The 19020-nt window shown below is 37.2% G+C and overlaps 1 protein-coding gene across 1 annotated transcript in view; it reads right to left on the bottom strand.

Annotated features, from left to right (window-relative positions):
- The window catches only part of ABHD3 (abhydrolase domain containing 3, phospholipase), a 43162-nt gene that overhangs the window by 22510 nt on the left and 1632 nt on the right, over positions 1–19020 (bottom strand). Inside the window, exons 3-4 of the mRNA XM_059139717.1 lie at positions 18343–18525; positions 3383–3428 (exon numbers count right to left, since the gene is read on the bottom strand). Of these exons, the coding sequence (XP_058995700.1) occupies positions 3383–3428; positions 18343–18525 (229 nt within the window). The remainder of the gene's footprint in view (positions 1–3382; positions 3429–18342; positions 18526–19020) is intronic.

Raw genomic sequence — 19020 nt, 5'->3', positions numbered from 1 at the left:
TTTATGCCCTCAGGAAGGTCTTACTTACTCTGGGTCTGAGCTACATTAAATCCTTTCTGGAACAAGGTGAGGTATAAATAAACATAAATTCCTCTAGTCTGAAACAGTAATTGTTCAGGCTCTAGGGACAGAAGGAAGGAGGATTATCAAGGGAGCTAAATATCAAAGATAGCTCTAATAATCAATATTGGCATCTCATTTTTGTGATCTGTTAGAGCACAAGAAGTATATATTAAATTATAATTAATTTACTCCCTTAAATTTCTTTTTTAAAGCAGTTGTTTTAAAGCATTTAATTGTAATTACATTTTGGCCATTTTATCTCTTTATTCTTTTTTAAATTAGATTACATTAACCTTTGTGATAACAGATAATTGCTGGAGGTATTAGTTCATTGGATTCAACCCAGTGCTCTGTGTATGACTCCAGAGATCAAGCTGCTCTTACCCTCTTGCTTAGAACTCTATATTATTTAACATAAAATAGAAGTTTTATAACATAAAAAGTTAAGGGGCACCTGGGTGGCTCAGTGGGTTAAAGCCTCTGCCTTCACCTCAGGTCACGCTCCTAGAGTCCTGGGATCGAGCCCCGCATCAGGCTCTCTGCTTGGCAGGGAGCCTGCTTCCTCCTCTCTCTCTCTCTCTGCCTGCCTCTCTGCCTACGTGTGATCTCTGTCTGTCAAATAAATAAATAAACAAACAAATAAATAAATAAATAGCTTTTTAAAAAAGTTAAGAATGTTACCTATATACTATCCCTTTGTAAGAACTTGAGGTATTCTTGGAGATTTTTCAAAAAAACAATTAATGTGATGGGTAAAAGTTAATGGGTTTGTTGCATTCTTTCAAAGTAAATTTCCAATTACCTTTAAATGCAAAGGGTGGAAGGTTTTCAAGCTTCTTGCTCTTCCTTTTCTCTCCTCCTTCCTATTTGCTGTGTTCTAAGATTCTATCCATAGACCTCCCCCTTTTGCTGTTCAAACCATCCTTAAGCAATCTTGACTACTGAGCTCCAGGTTTTACTTGTGCACCAACAATCTATTTCTTTCTGTAGTTTGTACATCTCTCTTGAGGCCCCATCTACTATATCCAGCTTAGAAATTTCCACCTGGATGATCTCAAAGCACCTAAAAATCTGAAACTAGATTTTCTTTTACACCAAAAATATTGTCAATGCTCTTAAATTTCCCATATCAGCAAAGATCAGAGCCTATCACCAATCAGCCAAGCTAGAAATGTCAACCTAGAATTTCCTCTCTTTGTTTCCTGCAATACAATTAGTATTCTTTCTGCCCTGTCAATAACCTTCATTTTTGTTCTCTCCTCTTTCTCCCTCCTGCCTCTGTTTTTAAACTCTGGGCACATCTATAGTAACTGCTTTCCAACTGGCCTCCCCGCCTCCAGACTCCTTCCCTTCCATCTCTTTCCTGCATACAGCTGCCATGGTTCTCTCTCTAAAACAGGGACATGATCAGCTTATTTTATATGTCAATTATACCTCCATAAAGCTGGGAAAAAAGTTAAAAGGTCAATGCTTTGATAGTAAGTTCCTTGGATTCTACACATGACTCTTCAAAATTTGGCCCAACCCCTCTAGAAGAATTCCTGGATGAGAGGGAGTATGACATAATGGTCAAGACCAGAAGCACACAGTCAGACTACATGGGTCTGAATCCTGGTTCTGCATTTTCTGGCTAGGACATGTTCTTAATCTTTTTGTGCCTCACTTTTTTCAGCTGGTAAATCAGCTGATGTTGATGGCTATGCTTAACTAAATTGTTGTGTTGTTACTGTGGTTGAACACTAAGTACAAAAAGACATAACTGATACATTCTAAGTACTCAGTAAACCTAAGATAAAATCATCATCATCATCCCTCTACCAGTAAGTACATGCTTTTATCAATCTCACTCTTTATGCTGAGAAATCCTTTCTATTCCCTCTCTTGGTTCAATACCACAGCCTTCAAGATCCAACTGAAACTTACCTCCACTACGATGTTCTCTCACCTCCCCCAAACAGTTTGTTATGCCCTCTCTTTATGCTCAACCATCTTTATACATCCCCTACAATTACATTTAGCACTGTACTGCATATATTTTCAAGCATCTGAACTCTGTCCTGCAACTTAAATGAAAGCTCCTAAGGGTTAATGTTGCATCTAATATCGTGTATACTCCCCACCATATCGCCTTGTCTAGTGCCTAATTTAACAGGCGGACAACACAACTTTGCTGAATGAACAGATCTTTGTCCCTCACTTTATGAGACCTATTGGGCTTTACTTTGCAGTACATTATTTTCTTGAGAGTCTCAGACCATGTCCTCCCCATTTTTGTACCCTGGAAGCACCTAGAAGGAGACACAGCAGACAAGAGCTGCTCAAAAATTACTTCATGGATCCAGGGTCACTGACAAATTCAAATCTTTCCCTTTAAGAGCACCTGCCATTTGTTCACAAACTTCTAAAGGGCTGGACTAAACAAGGAAATGTGAACCTTCACATCAAACTGTTTATTGTGAGGATCTTGAGAAAGAACATAAACATTTTATAACTTTAGTTTTGGAAATCATATTGATCCTGATTCCCTCCAGGACCCAAGTCCCTGTAAAGCAAAGTACAAGAGCTCTTTTTCCCCCAAACTCTCATAATGCACTGACATTAGCAACAGATTATACTTTTTTATTTTCAGCATGACTTAATTATTTATAGTTTTAATATCATTCTCTACTAATGCCTCAAAATAAAAAAAAAAAAAAGGTTTCTTTCAGTTCTGGTGGAATTGTCTTTGACTTATTGGAGTAGTAAGGGATTAACAGTTGAAAATCTTCCCAAAAATTTCAGTGAATTTTTAGAGCAAAAAAAAAAGCTAAGCATAGGTAAAGATTTAAATAATATTTCCCCTATGTAAACTTTGGCTGGCAAATAGGCATATAACATACAGTCAATCTGTTTCATGACAAAAGTAAATTTCTTAAGTGAAAACAAAGTATCACCATACTGGTTAATTTGTTTTGTATCAGTTAATGTATAAAGTAAGTGTATTTCGCTTTAAAAATAACACAGATAAATAACTATTGATGTTCAAATATAGTATGAAAGTCATAAGATAGAACTTTAGCTTCTATAAAAATAGAAATACATTACATATATTTTACTTATTATGTACAATCTGGATAAACATAGACTAAGGGGAGTCCTCTGACTATATAATTGCAAGTCTTATAAATTTCCTCTTCTTGTTGTTGCTTCTCTGTATTTTTCCACAGTGAACTTGTATTGTATACACAGTTATTTTAAATAAAGAATGTACTTTTCATTATAAAACTAGAAATCATTCTTCTAAACAGTAAGCTGTTGTCATTAATTTAAATTTACTTACCAAGAGATTCTCCCCTGCCACTCCTCTGTTGTTAAAAACCACACATCTAAAAACCAGGAAAGTAATGTTTGTTATTTTTACACATGATTCTTGCTCACAATAATACATATTAAAATCATCTTAGTGGCATTGTTTTAGGTTACTAAAAGATTTGTAAAGATCCACAGACATGAGAATGTTTTACAATTTCATGTAAATGCACTAAAATATATATCCGTTTTTCTAACTTCAATATGTGAGTTCAGATCAGAAAATTGTATATTGAAGTGACATTGAATTTTCCTATGAAAAGCAGAATTTTTACAATTTATTCCTATGCATATGTGTAGGCCTCCAATAAATGTTATTAAAACAATTCTAAATAGGGGCGCCTGGGTGGCTCAGTGGGTTAAGCCTTGCCTTTGGTCATGATCTCAAGGTCCTGGGATCGAGCCCCACATCGGGCTCTCCGCTCAGCAGGGAGCCTGCTTCCCTCTCCCTCTCTGCCTACTTGTGATCTCTCTCTGTCAAATAAATAAATAAAATCTTTTAAAAAAATTCTAAATATAAGTCAAAATTTCTATTTATTTATTTATTTATTTATTTATTTATTTGACTAATCTCCATCATGGGGCTTGAACTCAGGACCCCAAGCTCAAGAGTCACATGTTCCCCCTACTGAGCCAGCCAAGTACCCCAGTATAAGTCACATTAAATGTTTTTGCCTCATACTAGAAAAAAAAAGTTCTCTACCTACTCTATTTGTAACATTAGCAAGTATCTATTCCAATTCTAAGAAATAGCTATTATTCCCTCAAGACTTGACAAACAGAGACTAAAACTTCACCTGTGATGAAAACATTACCACAGGAACTGTAAGGAACCTGACATCTGAGCTGGTAGGAAGAGCCCCCACTATGCAACTGTTCAGTTGACCTCGGGGAGGAAAGACAAACTGTGCTTCCTATAATCTTGTTTGCCTCTCCTGGATCAATGGTCATATGCAAAGGGCTTAGAGCAGTGTTGGCTCATGGTAAGTATACAGGAAAGTTAGCTATTAGTAGCAATGGTAATCATAGTGACATTGTAGCCTTAATAAGTCATTCTGCATTTAAATTATTTAATTCTCATTTAACTTCCAGTCAACCAGAACATCAGATATGAATTTTTCGCCATCCTCAAACCAAATCCCGACGCCTATCTACAGGATTCTCTTTGATTGAGTGACTCCATATTCATGTTGATTAAAATTCATTTTGTTTTTGTTTGTATACTTATCTAATCAATCAAGACCACCTAGGGTTCTAATTCCCTTCTTTCGGGGTGTTGCTGATCACCGGTTCCGACGGCCCTACACAACATTCACAGCTAATTCTTATGGGGGGGAGGGGTTAGGTTTCAATGTGATGCTCAGGCTATGTTTCTGTGAAGGAATCCTCTCTTTCATCTGAAGAATTTTATTAGGCCCAACTGGGAAAAATAAGGGGGGGGAGTGTTTAAAATATCTGAAATCAGGGGCACCTGGGTGGCTCAGTGGGTTAAAGCCTCTGCCTTCGGCTTGGGTTGTGATCCCAGGGTTCTGGGATCAAGCCCCGCATCAGGCTCTCTGCTCAGCAGGGAGTCCGCTTCCCTTCCTCTCTCTCTGCCTACTTGTGATCTCTGTCTGTCAAATAAATAAATAAAATCTTAAAAAAATACATCTTAAATCAGAGGCATCTGAGTGACTCAGTTGATTGAGCATCTGCCTTCAGCTCAGGTCATAATCCCAGAGTCCTGGAATCTAGGCTCCCTGCTCAGGAAGGAGTCTGCTTCTCCCTCTCCCTCTGCCTCTCCTCCCACTGATGTGTTCTCTCTCTCTCTCTCTCTGAGCTCACTCTCCCTCTCTCCTTCAAATAAAGAAAATATTAAAATTTTAAAAATTTCAGAAATCTGATTTGAGAAAAAGCTAGAAATATTACATTTTATTGACTAGTTAGAGAAATATCTTAACTATACTCTGAAAACAAGCAGAAAAGTTGGGAGTAGGATTGGTCCTTAATCTTTTACTTGCTAAAAAGAATGGCATGACAGGGGCATCTGGCTGGCTCAGTTGGTAGAGTGTGAAACTCTTGATCTTGGAGTTGTGAGAACCAGCCTCACATTGGGTGTAGAGATTACTTAAAACTAAAATCCTTAAAATAAAAAAAAAAAGAACAGCAAGAGAGACTAAACATAAATAAGATTTAAGTAAGCCACATGTACTTACTTGCATAAGCACCTAGGTTACACAAGAATTGGGGCTAACATTATTGTGCCCTTGAACCTTGAAGCTCCCAGTCATCCGGAAAAGAACCACCTTTAAAGAGCAAACACTAAGTAAGGATAAAAATGGTTTCTGAGGCAAGATGTCTTCATGTGACTGCCACTGAGAGAAGGGAACAGAACGAGTAAGGGCAAAGAAAATGATGATCTGCAAACTCAGGAAAAAGCAGGCTGTACTTCTGGGATTTTCTCCCCAACACAGACCAGGATATTTGTACTCCCCTTTAGGCAACTTTGAAAAGTAGATCACAGTTCTGCTATCTCTTGCTAGAGGAGGAAATGTACTGACCTCTCCAAAGACCTTTGCTCCTAATGATGTTCAATCACTAGCTGTCATCACTGTACAGACTTCTAGCTTTGGAAATTGGGCAGAGAGATGAGGAAGAATGGAGAAAAGCAGCACAGAGGAAGGTAGAATGACGGCTGCCATTCTGTCTCTCTCTCCCATTTCAGTTGGTGACAAGTAATCAGCTTCTTCTTTTGTCTAACCCCTTTTCTGCCCTCACAATCATCAGGGAATACTACATACAAAGCTTAAAGACCTGGTTGTACAACTGCTATTACCAGGACATTTGATAAGCCTCTGTTAACTTTATATATCTCTCTCCAAATAATTTTTATAATTTCTCCAATTTTTTTTGATCTGTGATTTTGCCTTTAATTATCTTAAGCCTTAAGATGTAATTTAAAATTTGTGCTGCTGATATATCTCCTCTACTTCAACCCTTCTAATGAGTTGGTAAAAGCACCATTACCAATCATATAAATATGGCAATTCCACAGTTATGTTTTTGAATAGCTGTTTAGAAGACAATCTTGAATTATAACTTAGTCTGACTTAGTAAAGAATTCACAAGCCAAGTCTGCTCCTATATCGTCACACCGAATCTTAAAAGCATCTGACCTTACAGATCATCTACAAAATGTGAGAAGTGTTGAAGATTCTTTATTTAATATTTTACATAAACCACACTAAAATGCCTTTCATTAAGAAAAGGGAACATTTAAATGCAGGGAATTTTAATTAAATTGCCACAATATTTTTTAAGATTTTTTTTTTTTTATTCATTTGACAGAGAAAGAAATTAGTGAGAACAGGAACACAAGCAGGGGGAATGGGAGAGGGAGAAGCCGACTTCCCACTGAGCAGGGAGCCTGATGCGAGGCTCGATCCCAGGATCCTGGGATCATGACCTGAGCTGAAGGCAGACACTTAACGGACTGAAACACCCATGTGCCCCATAAGTTGGCAAAGTTAAGACCAAAAAGAAAGTGGACATTGCCAGCTTATTTTCAGCCCTTGATTTCTACAGGCTAATGGACATGATATGAAACATAGCTGAGTCTTACTGTTCTATGAGACAGTGAAGGGATTTCCTTAGTATTTGAATACATTAATACAACCAGTTATATAAACCATATATAAAACAAATTTCCTATAAGTTTAGAGATGGCATTTACCATATCTGTGAAAAGCTGCACATTATTAATAAACTCCAATCATATTTTTAGAAGGGTAAAACAGTGACAGCACTTGCTGAACTAGAATTACTATCAAAGTTCAAAAAGCTGATCATATTGATTTAGCCACAAGCCAATCTTATTTCAATCAGGACTGTCCAAAAGAAATAGTCTGTCAGCGATTCATGATCTGGATTCTGGTGTATGAGTTCAATTTAAATATGCACACATAAAAAAGTCATGAGGCATTTTTGTTTTGTAATAAATAAGGCAATGGCCAACCAATACTCCTTAGTAGCTTTTTTGAGATAAGCTATCAAGTCTGCTCTTTTCCTTGTTTTCTTTTTTTTTTTTTTAAGATTTTATTTATTTGACAGAGAGAGATCACAAGTAGGCAGAGAGGCAGGCAGAGAGAGAGAGAGAGAGAGAGAGAGGAAGCAGGTTCCCTGCCGAGAGAGAGCCCGATGCAGGGCTCTATCCCAGGACCCTGAGATCATGACCTGAGCGGAAGGCAGAGGCTTAACCCACTGAGCCACCCAGGCGCCCCTTTTCCTTGTTCTCTTAATGCCAGTGAAGATCATTTTTGCTCCAGGGATGTACTTCTTGGGATTCTCCAAATACTCCATCAGTGTCTCCTCTCCCCAGGTAATGCCTTTGTTATTGGCATCTGTGTAAGAAAATCTAGGGGCATGCCCTGCCTTTTGCCCAAATAAACCATGGAGATTTGGCCCAGTTTTGTGCTTGCCTCTTTTTTTCCATGTTATGACACTGGGCATATTTCTGAACCAAAGTCTTGCCCTTCTCAATATCACCCATTTTTATTTTTTTTTTTAAGATTTATTTCTTTATTTGAGAGAGAGAGAGAGAATGAATGAGCAGGGGTGGGGCAGGGGGAGAGGGAGGAGAAGAGGGAAAGAATTCCAGGCAGACTCCCTGCTGAGCACTGAGCTCAATGTGGGACTTGATCTCATGACCCTGAGATCATGGCCTGAACTGAAATCATGAGTTGAACACTTAAGCAACTGAGCCACCAGGTGCCACTATGTCATCCATTTTTAAATCACTCTTTGGTCATGTGCAAAACAAAGATAGCCACTCCCAAGCTGTACATACCACTCCCTAAGCTCTCCCAAACGATTTTTAAAGTTATAAAATATAACAAAAATTGTTCTGCAAAACTTATTTTTCCTATATATTTTAGCTATTTAAATGTTCTTCTCAAAACGGGAAAATATAAATAAAGAAATACCAAATAAAAAATAAATCTGGTATTAAGAACTCTGTCACAACAAAACATGTTAACCAGGAAAGCAGGTTAAGTCTTCCTTAAGGAAGGTTAAATAAAAGGCATAGAGCTACTGTAGCTCTTTCTCAACCTTTAGTACATGGGACATTTAGGAGCTGTTGTCTATAGCCTCCTTGATTGAAAACCTCTATCACAGTGAGATGGCCAGATAGCCTTGAATCTACTTAAGTCCAATGATCTGCCAGGATAAAGACATTTTATCAGATGACCTTAAGTAATTTCTAGCTCTAAGATTCCACAAATCTTTGAATCTAAGAATAGAAATAATAATCAGAGGGTGGAGTAAGAGGAGCAGTCATACATTATTATGCTGATTTCAAATAATAATAATGATAACAATAGATAACCTTGATTACTGTTTGCTATGTGCCAGATCATGTTCTAGGCACTTTGCATAAATATTAATACTGAAATGACCTATTCATTCAAAAATTTATTAAACAGACTATTTACTGAACTGAAGATTGATTTAGAGCTTATAGGAGAAAAATGAAATATAAATATAAGCCTCTTGGCCTCAAAGAGAGTATAATCTTGCTAGGAATGCATCATGTTTTCAGTTAAGTGACTACAATAAATGTAATATTATAGGGCAGTATACAATTCAATGTCCAGTTAATGGTGAAGATAATAAAGCCTTGTGAGGTCAGATTGAGCAAAATTGATTAGGAAAGAATTCATAAAAAAAAAAACACAGATAGGTATTATGCTGAGACTTGGAAAATGGTAAAGATTTAAGAAGGAAAGTGTGGTATATAATATGGGTTAGAGGGAGCAATGTAAGGAAAGATGTAAAGCAGGGATGTATAAAATTTTCTAAGGGATGAGATAGTAGATAATCTTAGCAGAAACATGGCTACACAGAGTATAATGATAGGAAGTAAGGATGGAAAAAATAGGTTAGAACCAAAACAGGTTCTGAATGCCAGATTAAGAAAAAAATGACAGGGAAGTTATACTTCCAGAAATGTCTAAATAGATCCTATTAGGCCAATCCTTCCAAAGAATAGCATCTAAAAGGTCTTGATAAATTTTAAAGGCAATGGAGAATGACCAAAGCAGGTAGAAACTAAATGAGAGTTGACACTTGAAGGAAAAAAGTGGCATTGGGTGACGTTCTCCTCTTTCTATAGACTTTTGCCTGAGGGGAGGCACCAGTATTATTCAGTGATGAATAAATGTCAAATAGAAATGTTATTTCATGGGCTTCAGAAACCAGAAAACAGAGTTTGGTACAACTATAGCAGTTAGGACATAAAGGAAATTTTCAGAAAACAGAGAAAGACACAGAGGGAGAGTCCTAAATTCTGGGTGAAAACTGAGCCCATAGCTCTGGCTAAGCTTTTATCTATACAGATATGAGGCTCCAAGCAGTCAAATTAAGGATAAAAAACTGAAGAGCTTTCAGCTGCTGTCTACCACTGAGGAGAAAGAGTTTGAAGTTTGAGTTTAGAGTTTTGAGTTTGATCAAGCCCCACATCAGGCTCTCTGCTCTGCGGGGAGCCTGCTTCCCCCTCTCTCTCTCCCTGCCTCTCTGCCTACTTGTGATCTCTGTCAAATAAATAAATAAAAACTTTATAAAAAAAAAAAAAAAGGTAAGATAGTCAATGTAAGTGACCCTGAGATGTCCAAATGTTAGAATTAGTAAATGAGGATTTAAACAGCTATTATAACTATGCTAAAGGACAGAAAGGAAAATAAGCATGTAGTATATATTTTTTTAAGATTTTATTTATTTATTTGACAGACAGAGATCACAAGTAGGCAGAGAGGCAGCCAGAGAGAGAGAGAGCGGGGGGAAGCAGTCTCCCCACTGAGTGGAAAGCCCAGTGTGGGGCTTGATCCCAGGACCCTGGGATCATGACCTGAGCAGAAGGCAGAGGTTTAACCCACTGAGCCACCCAGGTGCCCAAGCATGTAATGAATTAAAAAAAAAAAAAAAAAAAAAAAAAAAACAGGAAATCTCAGCAGAGGAATAAAACCTATTAAAAAATGGAAAAAATTACATATGTATGTAATTGCAGTCCCAGAGGAGAAGAAAGAATGGAGCAGAAAAATATTTGAATGAATAATAGCAAAATTTTCTCCAAGATTGATAAAAAGACAAAAAACTCAGTCTCAAAAAGAGAAAGAGAAGTGGTAGGGGAATAAAGGAACAACAACAACAACAAAAACAGAAATCAAACACGAAAATGTTAAGTCTATATCCACCATATCAACAGTTATATTAAATGTAAATGGACTAAAAAAATCCAATTAAAATAAAGAAATTGTCAGACTGGATAAAAAAGCAAGACCCAACTATATGCTATCTATAAGCAATATACTTTAAATATAAAGACTCATACTTTGAAGGTTAAAGTATGAGAAAAAATCATGTAAACAGTAAGTATAAGAAGGCTAGAATGGCTGCAGTAATAGCAGATAGTCATCACAACCAGAGAAAGACATTTCATAATGGTAAAAGAGTTAAATTAAAAGAAGACCAAAAATCACAAATGTACATAAGACTAATAATAGAGCTTCCAAATTCATGAAGTACAAATTGACAGAATTAATGGAGAAACAGAAAATCTACAATCATACCTGGTTTCAACATCCTTCTGTCAATAAGACAAAAAAAAAGTAAAGGTATAAAGTCTGATTAACACTATCAAATATCCTACCCTAATTTACATTTACACAGCACTATATCCAATAGCATAATACATATTCTTTTTAAAAAAATGATAATACTTGAACATTTCCAACCTCACTGTCATAAATATATTAAAACAGATTAATATAACTCCTGTTCCTTTTTCTAGAATGTGAAGCATCAATAATCAAACACAATAATTAACCAGAATATATTATTGACTGTATTACACACCCAACTCCTGATCATCACATAGTAATGGAGAACAGTGGAACTATGAATTCATAGAATTCATAGAATTCTATGAATTCATAGTTCAAGAGCCTCATTTTCATGTTTCAACTCTTTCCCTATAAAATCTATTCCCTGAGTAGAAAACATGACTTATTTCCCTGTCATATCTTGAATTTCTCTGATGAAAGAGTCCTGTGATGCTACAGGTCTACATTATTCCAACAGACAATAATCATGGGATTTGAGGAGCTAGTTCTCCCAAGCCAAGAATATGAGATACCAAGTAAAGGATACCATTTCAAAGAACCTAAAAAAAATCATACATTTATCTGTAACAAGGCTGTACAGTTCAGTCTTAACCTTGTCATACATTAACTGTCTAACTTGGGTAAATTATGAACACTGTAGTTTTGTTTTTGGTGGTAAAATGAGCATAACAATATATCTCTTGGAATTAGGTCCATATAAATAAGACAACCTAAGTATAGCACCTGATATGGGGCCTATTGTGTGGCAAGTACTATATAAAGATAAATTTAATTAGAGTTAACCAAAATGGCAATTCTGGTTATCTCTTGCTGATCATGAGTTCAGAATGGCCCTGTGAATTAAAAAATTAAAGATCAATAAGTTAATAATGAATACAATTCATTTTGGGGGGGCATAGTATTTTAAAACCAGTAGCCACAAGGAGAAAAAGTGGTTAAAGTTATCCCTCATGTGAAGAAGCTGAATATCTTATTCAACTAACAATAAGTTCTCTTTCAGGAATCTCTTATAACATTTTATTAGAATTTTTTTTTCCCCTATTAGCTCTCCCATTTTCCCTAACATATGAGTATATGTTTGTTTCTGATGTCCTCAGATTTTTATCTTACTCATTTGAATTCTATCTGGGTCTCTTTGATATTTCTGTAGATTCTGTCAACTAAAGAACTAGTTAAACTAGCTTTCAGAAAACCCCACTTAGTAACAAAAGTATTCTAGGGGTGCCTGGGTGGCTCAGTGGGTTAAGCCTCCGCCTTCGGTTCAGGTCATGATCTCAGGGTCCTGGGATTGAGCCCCACATCAGAGTCTCTGCTCAGCAGAAAGCCCACTTCCCCCTGCCTCTCTGCCTACTTGTGATCTCTCTCTTTCTCTGTCAAATAAATAAATAAATAAAATCTTTTAAAAAAATAACAAAAATGCTCTAAGTTAATATTATGAACTAATAGGGATTATTCCAGAGTCACAACATTCTCTCTCTCTCTCTCTCTCTATCTATATATAAATACACATATATATAAAATCCTTGCTGTCCTATGAGGTATAGTGAGTGATCTTTACAGAGGAGAAAATGGAGGTATAGAACAACTGAATAATTTGTCTGTGGAAACAGAAATGTATAACAGAGTCAGGAATTGAATCCAAGCAGACCTGACTCAATAATCCATTTCACCTTCTCACTCTGTGGCTCTGGGCTATCTAAGCTAGTAACATTAATGTCTCTTTTCCAGAGAAGACCAGTGCTCTGAACAGAGTACCCTTTGAGTGTCAGCTCCAATTAAAACAAAACAAAACAAAACAAAACAAAAAAAACCCTCAGTCTCTGAAACTTTGTTAATTGAGCTATCACTTTATAATGGAATGTCTAACAACTAGTTCCCTAGGGCATAAGACTGCTTGCGAGTATCCACCATAACTTTTTTTTCCCCAGAAATACCATTAAATAAGCTGTGTTCTTTACCGATTGCTTTCTAGTATGCATCATGTCATCTAGCCAGTCTAATGAATAGTTAACTTTACTCACTCTTAAAACGTTAAAAGTGAAATTGTTTTAACAACAACAAAAAAAATGATTAAAAAATACTTTTAGATCGGGACGCCTGGGTGGCTCAGTTGGTTAAGCAGCTGCCTTCGGCTCAGGTCATGATCCCAGCGTCCTGGGATCAAGTCCCACATCGGGCTCCTTGCTTGGCAGGGAGTCTGCTTTTCCCTCTGCCTCTGCCTGTGTTTGTTCTCTCTCCCTCTCTCTCTCTCTCTGACAAATAAATAAAAAATCTTAAAAAAAAAAAAACTTTTAGATAAACACATCCGGTGTTCATTTACAGTGACTTCTTGCGTAAGATACTGCTTTTAGACTGGGGAGTGGTCAGAAGTTGCCCTTTTGTTCCACTGCCTCCCCTTCCTTCTTCCCTCAGGAAAAGTGGGTAGCTGACCTCTGAGTGCCCTTCTGATATTGCAGGAAAAGTTAAGCGTCACCTAAAACTTTGTATCTACTGGTGATATGCATCCAAAATACAAAATGCACAAGTCCAAACTCCAAACTGGAAAGCAAAGGAACACTGAAAACTACTTTTAAATCATCTCCCACTTCTAATTTCTCTCCAGCACTAAATGCTGGACAACAGCATCCTTGCTACCGAGAGCTGGGCACTACAGCAAAAGACAGAAGATCTTAATCCTATCAAACCACATTTCAAGGTCCATGCTTTCCGTAAGTGGTTTTAGAAATGTGGTAAGAGGGCGCCTGGGTGGCTCAGTGGGTTAAGCCGCTGCCTTCGGCTCAGGTCATGATCTCAGGGTCCTGGGATCGAGTCCCGCATCGGGCTCTCTGCTTGGCAGGGAGCCTGCTTCCCTCTCTCTCTCTCTGCCTGCCTCTCCGACTACTTGTGATTTCTCTCTGTCAAATAAATAAATAAAATCTTAAAAAAAAAAAAAAAAAAAGAAATGTGGTAAGAAATAAGTTTCTGGAAGCAAGCACCCACAGTCTTGAAAAATATCCCCATTCCTCCTTCTGTTCTTCTCGAATCCCTCTCCTGTTTCCCTCCTTCCTCTGTCAAATTACAAGATGGGTGATGCACCCCTGCTCTTGTCTTCTAAGGTCATCAGAGCCCTCACAAGTTGGGCTTCCTTCCTCATTGCCCTACTGAATCTTCTCCGATTTTGCTTTATCTGTCTTCATTCTCCTTGCCCTTTCTCTTGCCTCTGGCATCGCTGACCTGTTCCCTCCCTCCATAAAATGTCTCACTTGGTGTCTGATATTCCAGAATCCTGGCACTTGTAACACTGACCACTCAGTGCTACAGACTGCCAGTTATCTCCCAGGATCCATCCTCCTCTTCTTTCTCAGCCATTGAATCTCCCAATTTCACTTGAGTATGTGGTTGCCCAAAAGAAAGTTTTCACTTTCAAGGCTCTCTTGAGGCTGAGGAAGAACTGGCCAATGTGATAGAAGCAAAAGTGGTGTGCACAGCTGCTAGAAAGCATGCTTAAAGAAAGATAGTGCAGTCTCTAGTCTTTTTTCTCCTTTTTGGATGTTGGAATGCAGATGTGATAGCTGGAGCTAGAGCAGCCCTGGGTTATGATGCAGCACTTCCTGTTACTATAGAGCCCTGGTCTAACTTCTTTTTAAAGTTACTATTATTTTGAGTTTTCTGTTACTTGTAGCCAGTCCTGGTTCTCTCTAATGCATTTCTTCCCTACTACTGCATACTCTTTGTCACTTCAGTTAGACTGGATGTTCTGTGGGAATATAGGTTCTGATAAAAATACTTAATGACTCACCTAGATTTCAATGCATTTATTACATAATTCTGGAATGTTCACTCTTTTTAATACTAGTTGGGGGTAGAACAAAATAGTAGATGAAGGCTCTCAATAAAAGAGGTCAAAGTAGAAGATGATTTGGATGTTCTCAGAGTTAGTTTTTCTCCCTCTTTTTAGTTGTAGTGCTAAAAATTAATTCGGACCATGGGTAAAAAAGATTTAAGAAAACCAATAATACTCAGGTACATAAATCAATATCTATTAGGCAGTGTTACTTAACAGAGATTTTTTTTTTAAATCAAATCTTGAATGAATAGATAAGATTTCTAACTACTTTATCAATCATATGGGTGTAACTTTTTCTCCAGTCCTCTGATTTCTATGATAGAAACTCCTCTCTAAACACATTCCTAGCCACCTGGCCTTTCTGACTTGACTCATTCTCCAGGAGATGGAGGCCTTATCGGACTGATAAAATTTGGAAGGATGACTGGGGCTGGCTGGCTCAGCAATTCTCTTCTCTCCTCAGGGGTAGGTTTTTCCAGGGAGTACATAGTGTACTCAGCCAATGAAGATAGACAGGCAGGTAGATCATGTATTCCCCATTCATTTCAATTTGACTTCCTGGTAAAGCTGCTACTCACAATGATCTTAAATGAACTTCAGCTTAGTTTCTATGCCATCCGCTATTAATGCTGAATCAGTGTACCTTAACAGAAAAGTTCTTTGTCAGTTTTCAGGTACAGGAAAAACAAATTTTTTTTAACAGCAACAATAGTAAACCCTTATGTTTCACTTATCCACATGCCAGGAGTTAAGATCTCTCTAATGTCCAAGTCATATCTCAGCAGCCAACCAGCAACAGTTCCCTGATGACCTGACCCTCCCTAGATGTTCAGCCTTTACGCAATAGTAACTGGGGTTTGAAGGCAAATACACCCTCAAGGTATTGAGGCATTTGTACTGCCTATGAAACAATGTTGTGTTAAGAGACATTATAATACAATATAAGCATTCCTATAAGGAAACTAGATATTTGTATCTTCCAAGAGGTAGGTTTGCTTGTACTTGCTTTTAAATTATAAAAAGTATTCTATTCTGACTAGGGAATGGAAGGTCTGGGAAGGAAGACACACACATTCCTAAAGACCTACTTTGTTCAGGTCACTAAACCAAATACTTTATATATGTTAATTCATTTAAACTGTCTGTAGTAAGTGAGAGGCTATGATTGGTAAAGTTAAAAATTATTGGCCAAGGTCACATAGTAAGTAGAAGTTCCAACATTTGAACTCAGACCTAGTTCCAAATCCCACATAGCTGTCCCCCATATTACACAACCTCAAAGGATTCAACCCAAGCCTTCTGCCAAGGTTCCAGATCTTTTTCTTTTTTCTTTTTTTACTTCAGCGGTCTTCAGAACTGCCTTACTGTCTATGCCTTGCCTTCCCATCAAGATGTGGAGTCTATTTCCCTACTCTTTGACTCTGGGTTGACCATGTGACTTGCTTGAACTGGAATGTGGCAGAAGCAACGTTATGAGAGTTCTTAACTTGAACCTCAAGAAGCCTTGTAGCTTTTACTTTTGCACTCTTGGAACCCTCTGCCACCAAATGAACAGACTCAGGGTGAGCCTGATAATGGATGAGGGGTCACTTGGAGCTGAGATGAGTCATCCCTGCTGAGGCCCCCCATACATGGAGTTGTTCTGGCTGCTGACCTCAGATGCATGAACAATTTCAGCCAGGACCAGGAGAACCATCCAACTTTGCTCAGCCCCAATTCCCAACCCACAGAATCATGAGCAGAATGGCTGTTGTATTTAGCTACTAAGTTTTGGAATTCTTTGTTATACAGCCAAAGCTAACTGATACACCCTCTCCAACTTAGATTCAGTGATTCCTTATAGTTAAAAAAAGGGCGGGATGGTCCTAAAGGCCACTGAAAAGTTTACAGATCATTGCTTATTCATGTATTCTGCTACTTTCAAGCCCAGTCTAATTCACTTTTAGAGTTATTGAGACCCAAATAAGTTGGGTCTTCAAAGCAGCTGACAGTGACCCTGTCCAGCCTACTCTTCTCACCGGCTTCTTGTGGCAAGGACAACTCCTCACAACTCTTTTATCTCCTCATAGTATCTAGCACAAAACTTTCTTTATATTATACATTCTCCATAAAATTTCTGAATCAACAGAAGAGATTTTAACTCTCAGGGGAGCTAGAATCTTCCAAATGCTTTGAAGCACAGTGTAATGATAGCCAGAGTCATAAAATTTGGCAATTTTTACAAATGATGGAAACAAGGCTTGTGTACTCACAACTCAGGGCTTATGAAATTTAATCCTTGAGTTTCAACTACATTGTTTTTAAAAGCACTTCCTAAGTCTTGGGAGGCAGCTCAGGCCAAGTAAGAATTCTCAATTTAAATATGCACAAAAGGCTTTATGATTTGTACTTTTTGAGCATGACTAAGTTTTAGCAAAAAATTGGAATCAATTTTTTGATACATCTAACTGGATGATGCTAAACATGGAATAATGACAAATTCCTGCTATTAGTGCAAATTTCACAAGAACAATAACTCTGGAATATCTATCAAAATGTCTGAGAGACTGTCAATTCATGGACAAAATGAAATATCAGAGTTAACTTGTTAAAACTGAATTAGTTCCTGTAGTATTTCCTCATTTACATAAAAATGTTTTTATTAATATAAACCCCACATCGGTTTTTCACACAGTGTTTCAAGTTTAACAAAAGATACAACTCCACTTCAAATGCAACTCAGAGTGTTCCATTATAATAATTACCATCAGTGATAAAAGACAGATACAAAAAAGCAATACTTTTCACAATGATTTTGCTTTAAGATTTTAGAGCTGAAAGTAAACCTTAAAGTTGCTAAGTCACTTGTAAAGTTCCTAAAGAATACTATGTCATCATTGACTGGATATTAGTTAAGTGTATCTGTAAACTCAGGTGGACAGAAGAGGCATGGATCACTTTTGGAAAAATAAGGCTCACCTACAACCTGATTCTGAACTTTTTCTACATTTGAGATCTGAGCCAATGATACAAGATTAGTGGATTCAGGGCTCAAATACGGAATAAGACATGAGCTTCACTATGTACTCTCTCAGGGGTTTGCAATGGTTATTTTTCCATAGCACTCCTTTCAGTGGGCCCTACTGCATCTCAGACCTGAGTCCTACGTCCATTCCTAGGTGATACTAATTTCATTAGTAGTAGACACTCAGCAGATTTTAGATTCATGCATCTAAAATCTGCTGAGTGTCTACAGGGCTAAGTGCTATTTCCTATGAGATGATTCAGGTATGCACCTTCCTGGAGGAAAAAAGAAAGGCAAAAGAGGAAGCAGAGAAAAATAATAATCTAGGGAATTGTTTAGTTCATGCAAAATAAAACAAATATTTCTGAAACAAACCTACAGGTAGATTTGTGCTTCATTTAGGACAAATTATGTGAAAAATGGAATAAATTTTTTACTGGTACCTGTATCCCAGTTCTTCACTAAGATGGATCATATGAAGGATATACGATTCCTTGCTTGTTCCAGTGAGTCCAGGTAACAATAAGATAGTAGGTCTGGTGGTGGTATCCATATAACATTTACTGTTAGAATTATCAAACCAGTCCAGTGAAATCTGTCCTCCATCTGCAGTTTTAATAAGTTCACTGGAAAGAAATAAAAGAAATGAAACACTCATTAAGTGTTTCAAGTCATGTTTTAATATTAGTGTCTTAATTTTATAAATAGATGACATGATTTTATCTGAATAGAACTTTTTTACAGCATTCATAACACACACTTATATCACTTTCTTTTATTACAAGAATTATATGAGATAGTACCAGAAAGTATTTCCAGCAACACCACAAAACGGCAGCATATAAAAATGAGCTAGAAGGACTTCACATATTTATCTTAATCATTTCCTCATTACTCTAAAATATCCAGCATTTAACCCCTATTTGATTGAGGTCACCCAAATAATTCATCAGGGAGTTATGAATAAGTAAATTGCTGATCTGATCACTGCTCTGGCCCTTTGACTCAATAATGCAGTCTTCCCACAGAGTATATTATAAAATTTCCTTCTTAAATATTTTAAAGTACTTCTTACACTGTGTCTATGAACTTAAAGAATTTTCCCAAATAGTGAACGTTCC

The sequence above is a fragment of the Mustela lutreola genome, chromosome 11, assembly GCF_030435805.1.
Source record: "Mustela lutreola isolate mMusLut2 chromosome 11, mMusLut2.pri, whole genome shotgun sequence".
Lineage (NCBI taxonomy): Eukaryota > Metazoa > Chordata > Mammalia > Carnivora > Mustelidae > Mustela > Mustela lutreola.
The sequence above is the reverse complement of the archived record's forward strand: the minus strand, read 5'-3'. Positions and strand labels throughout refer to the sequence as shown.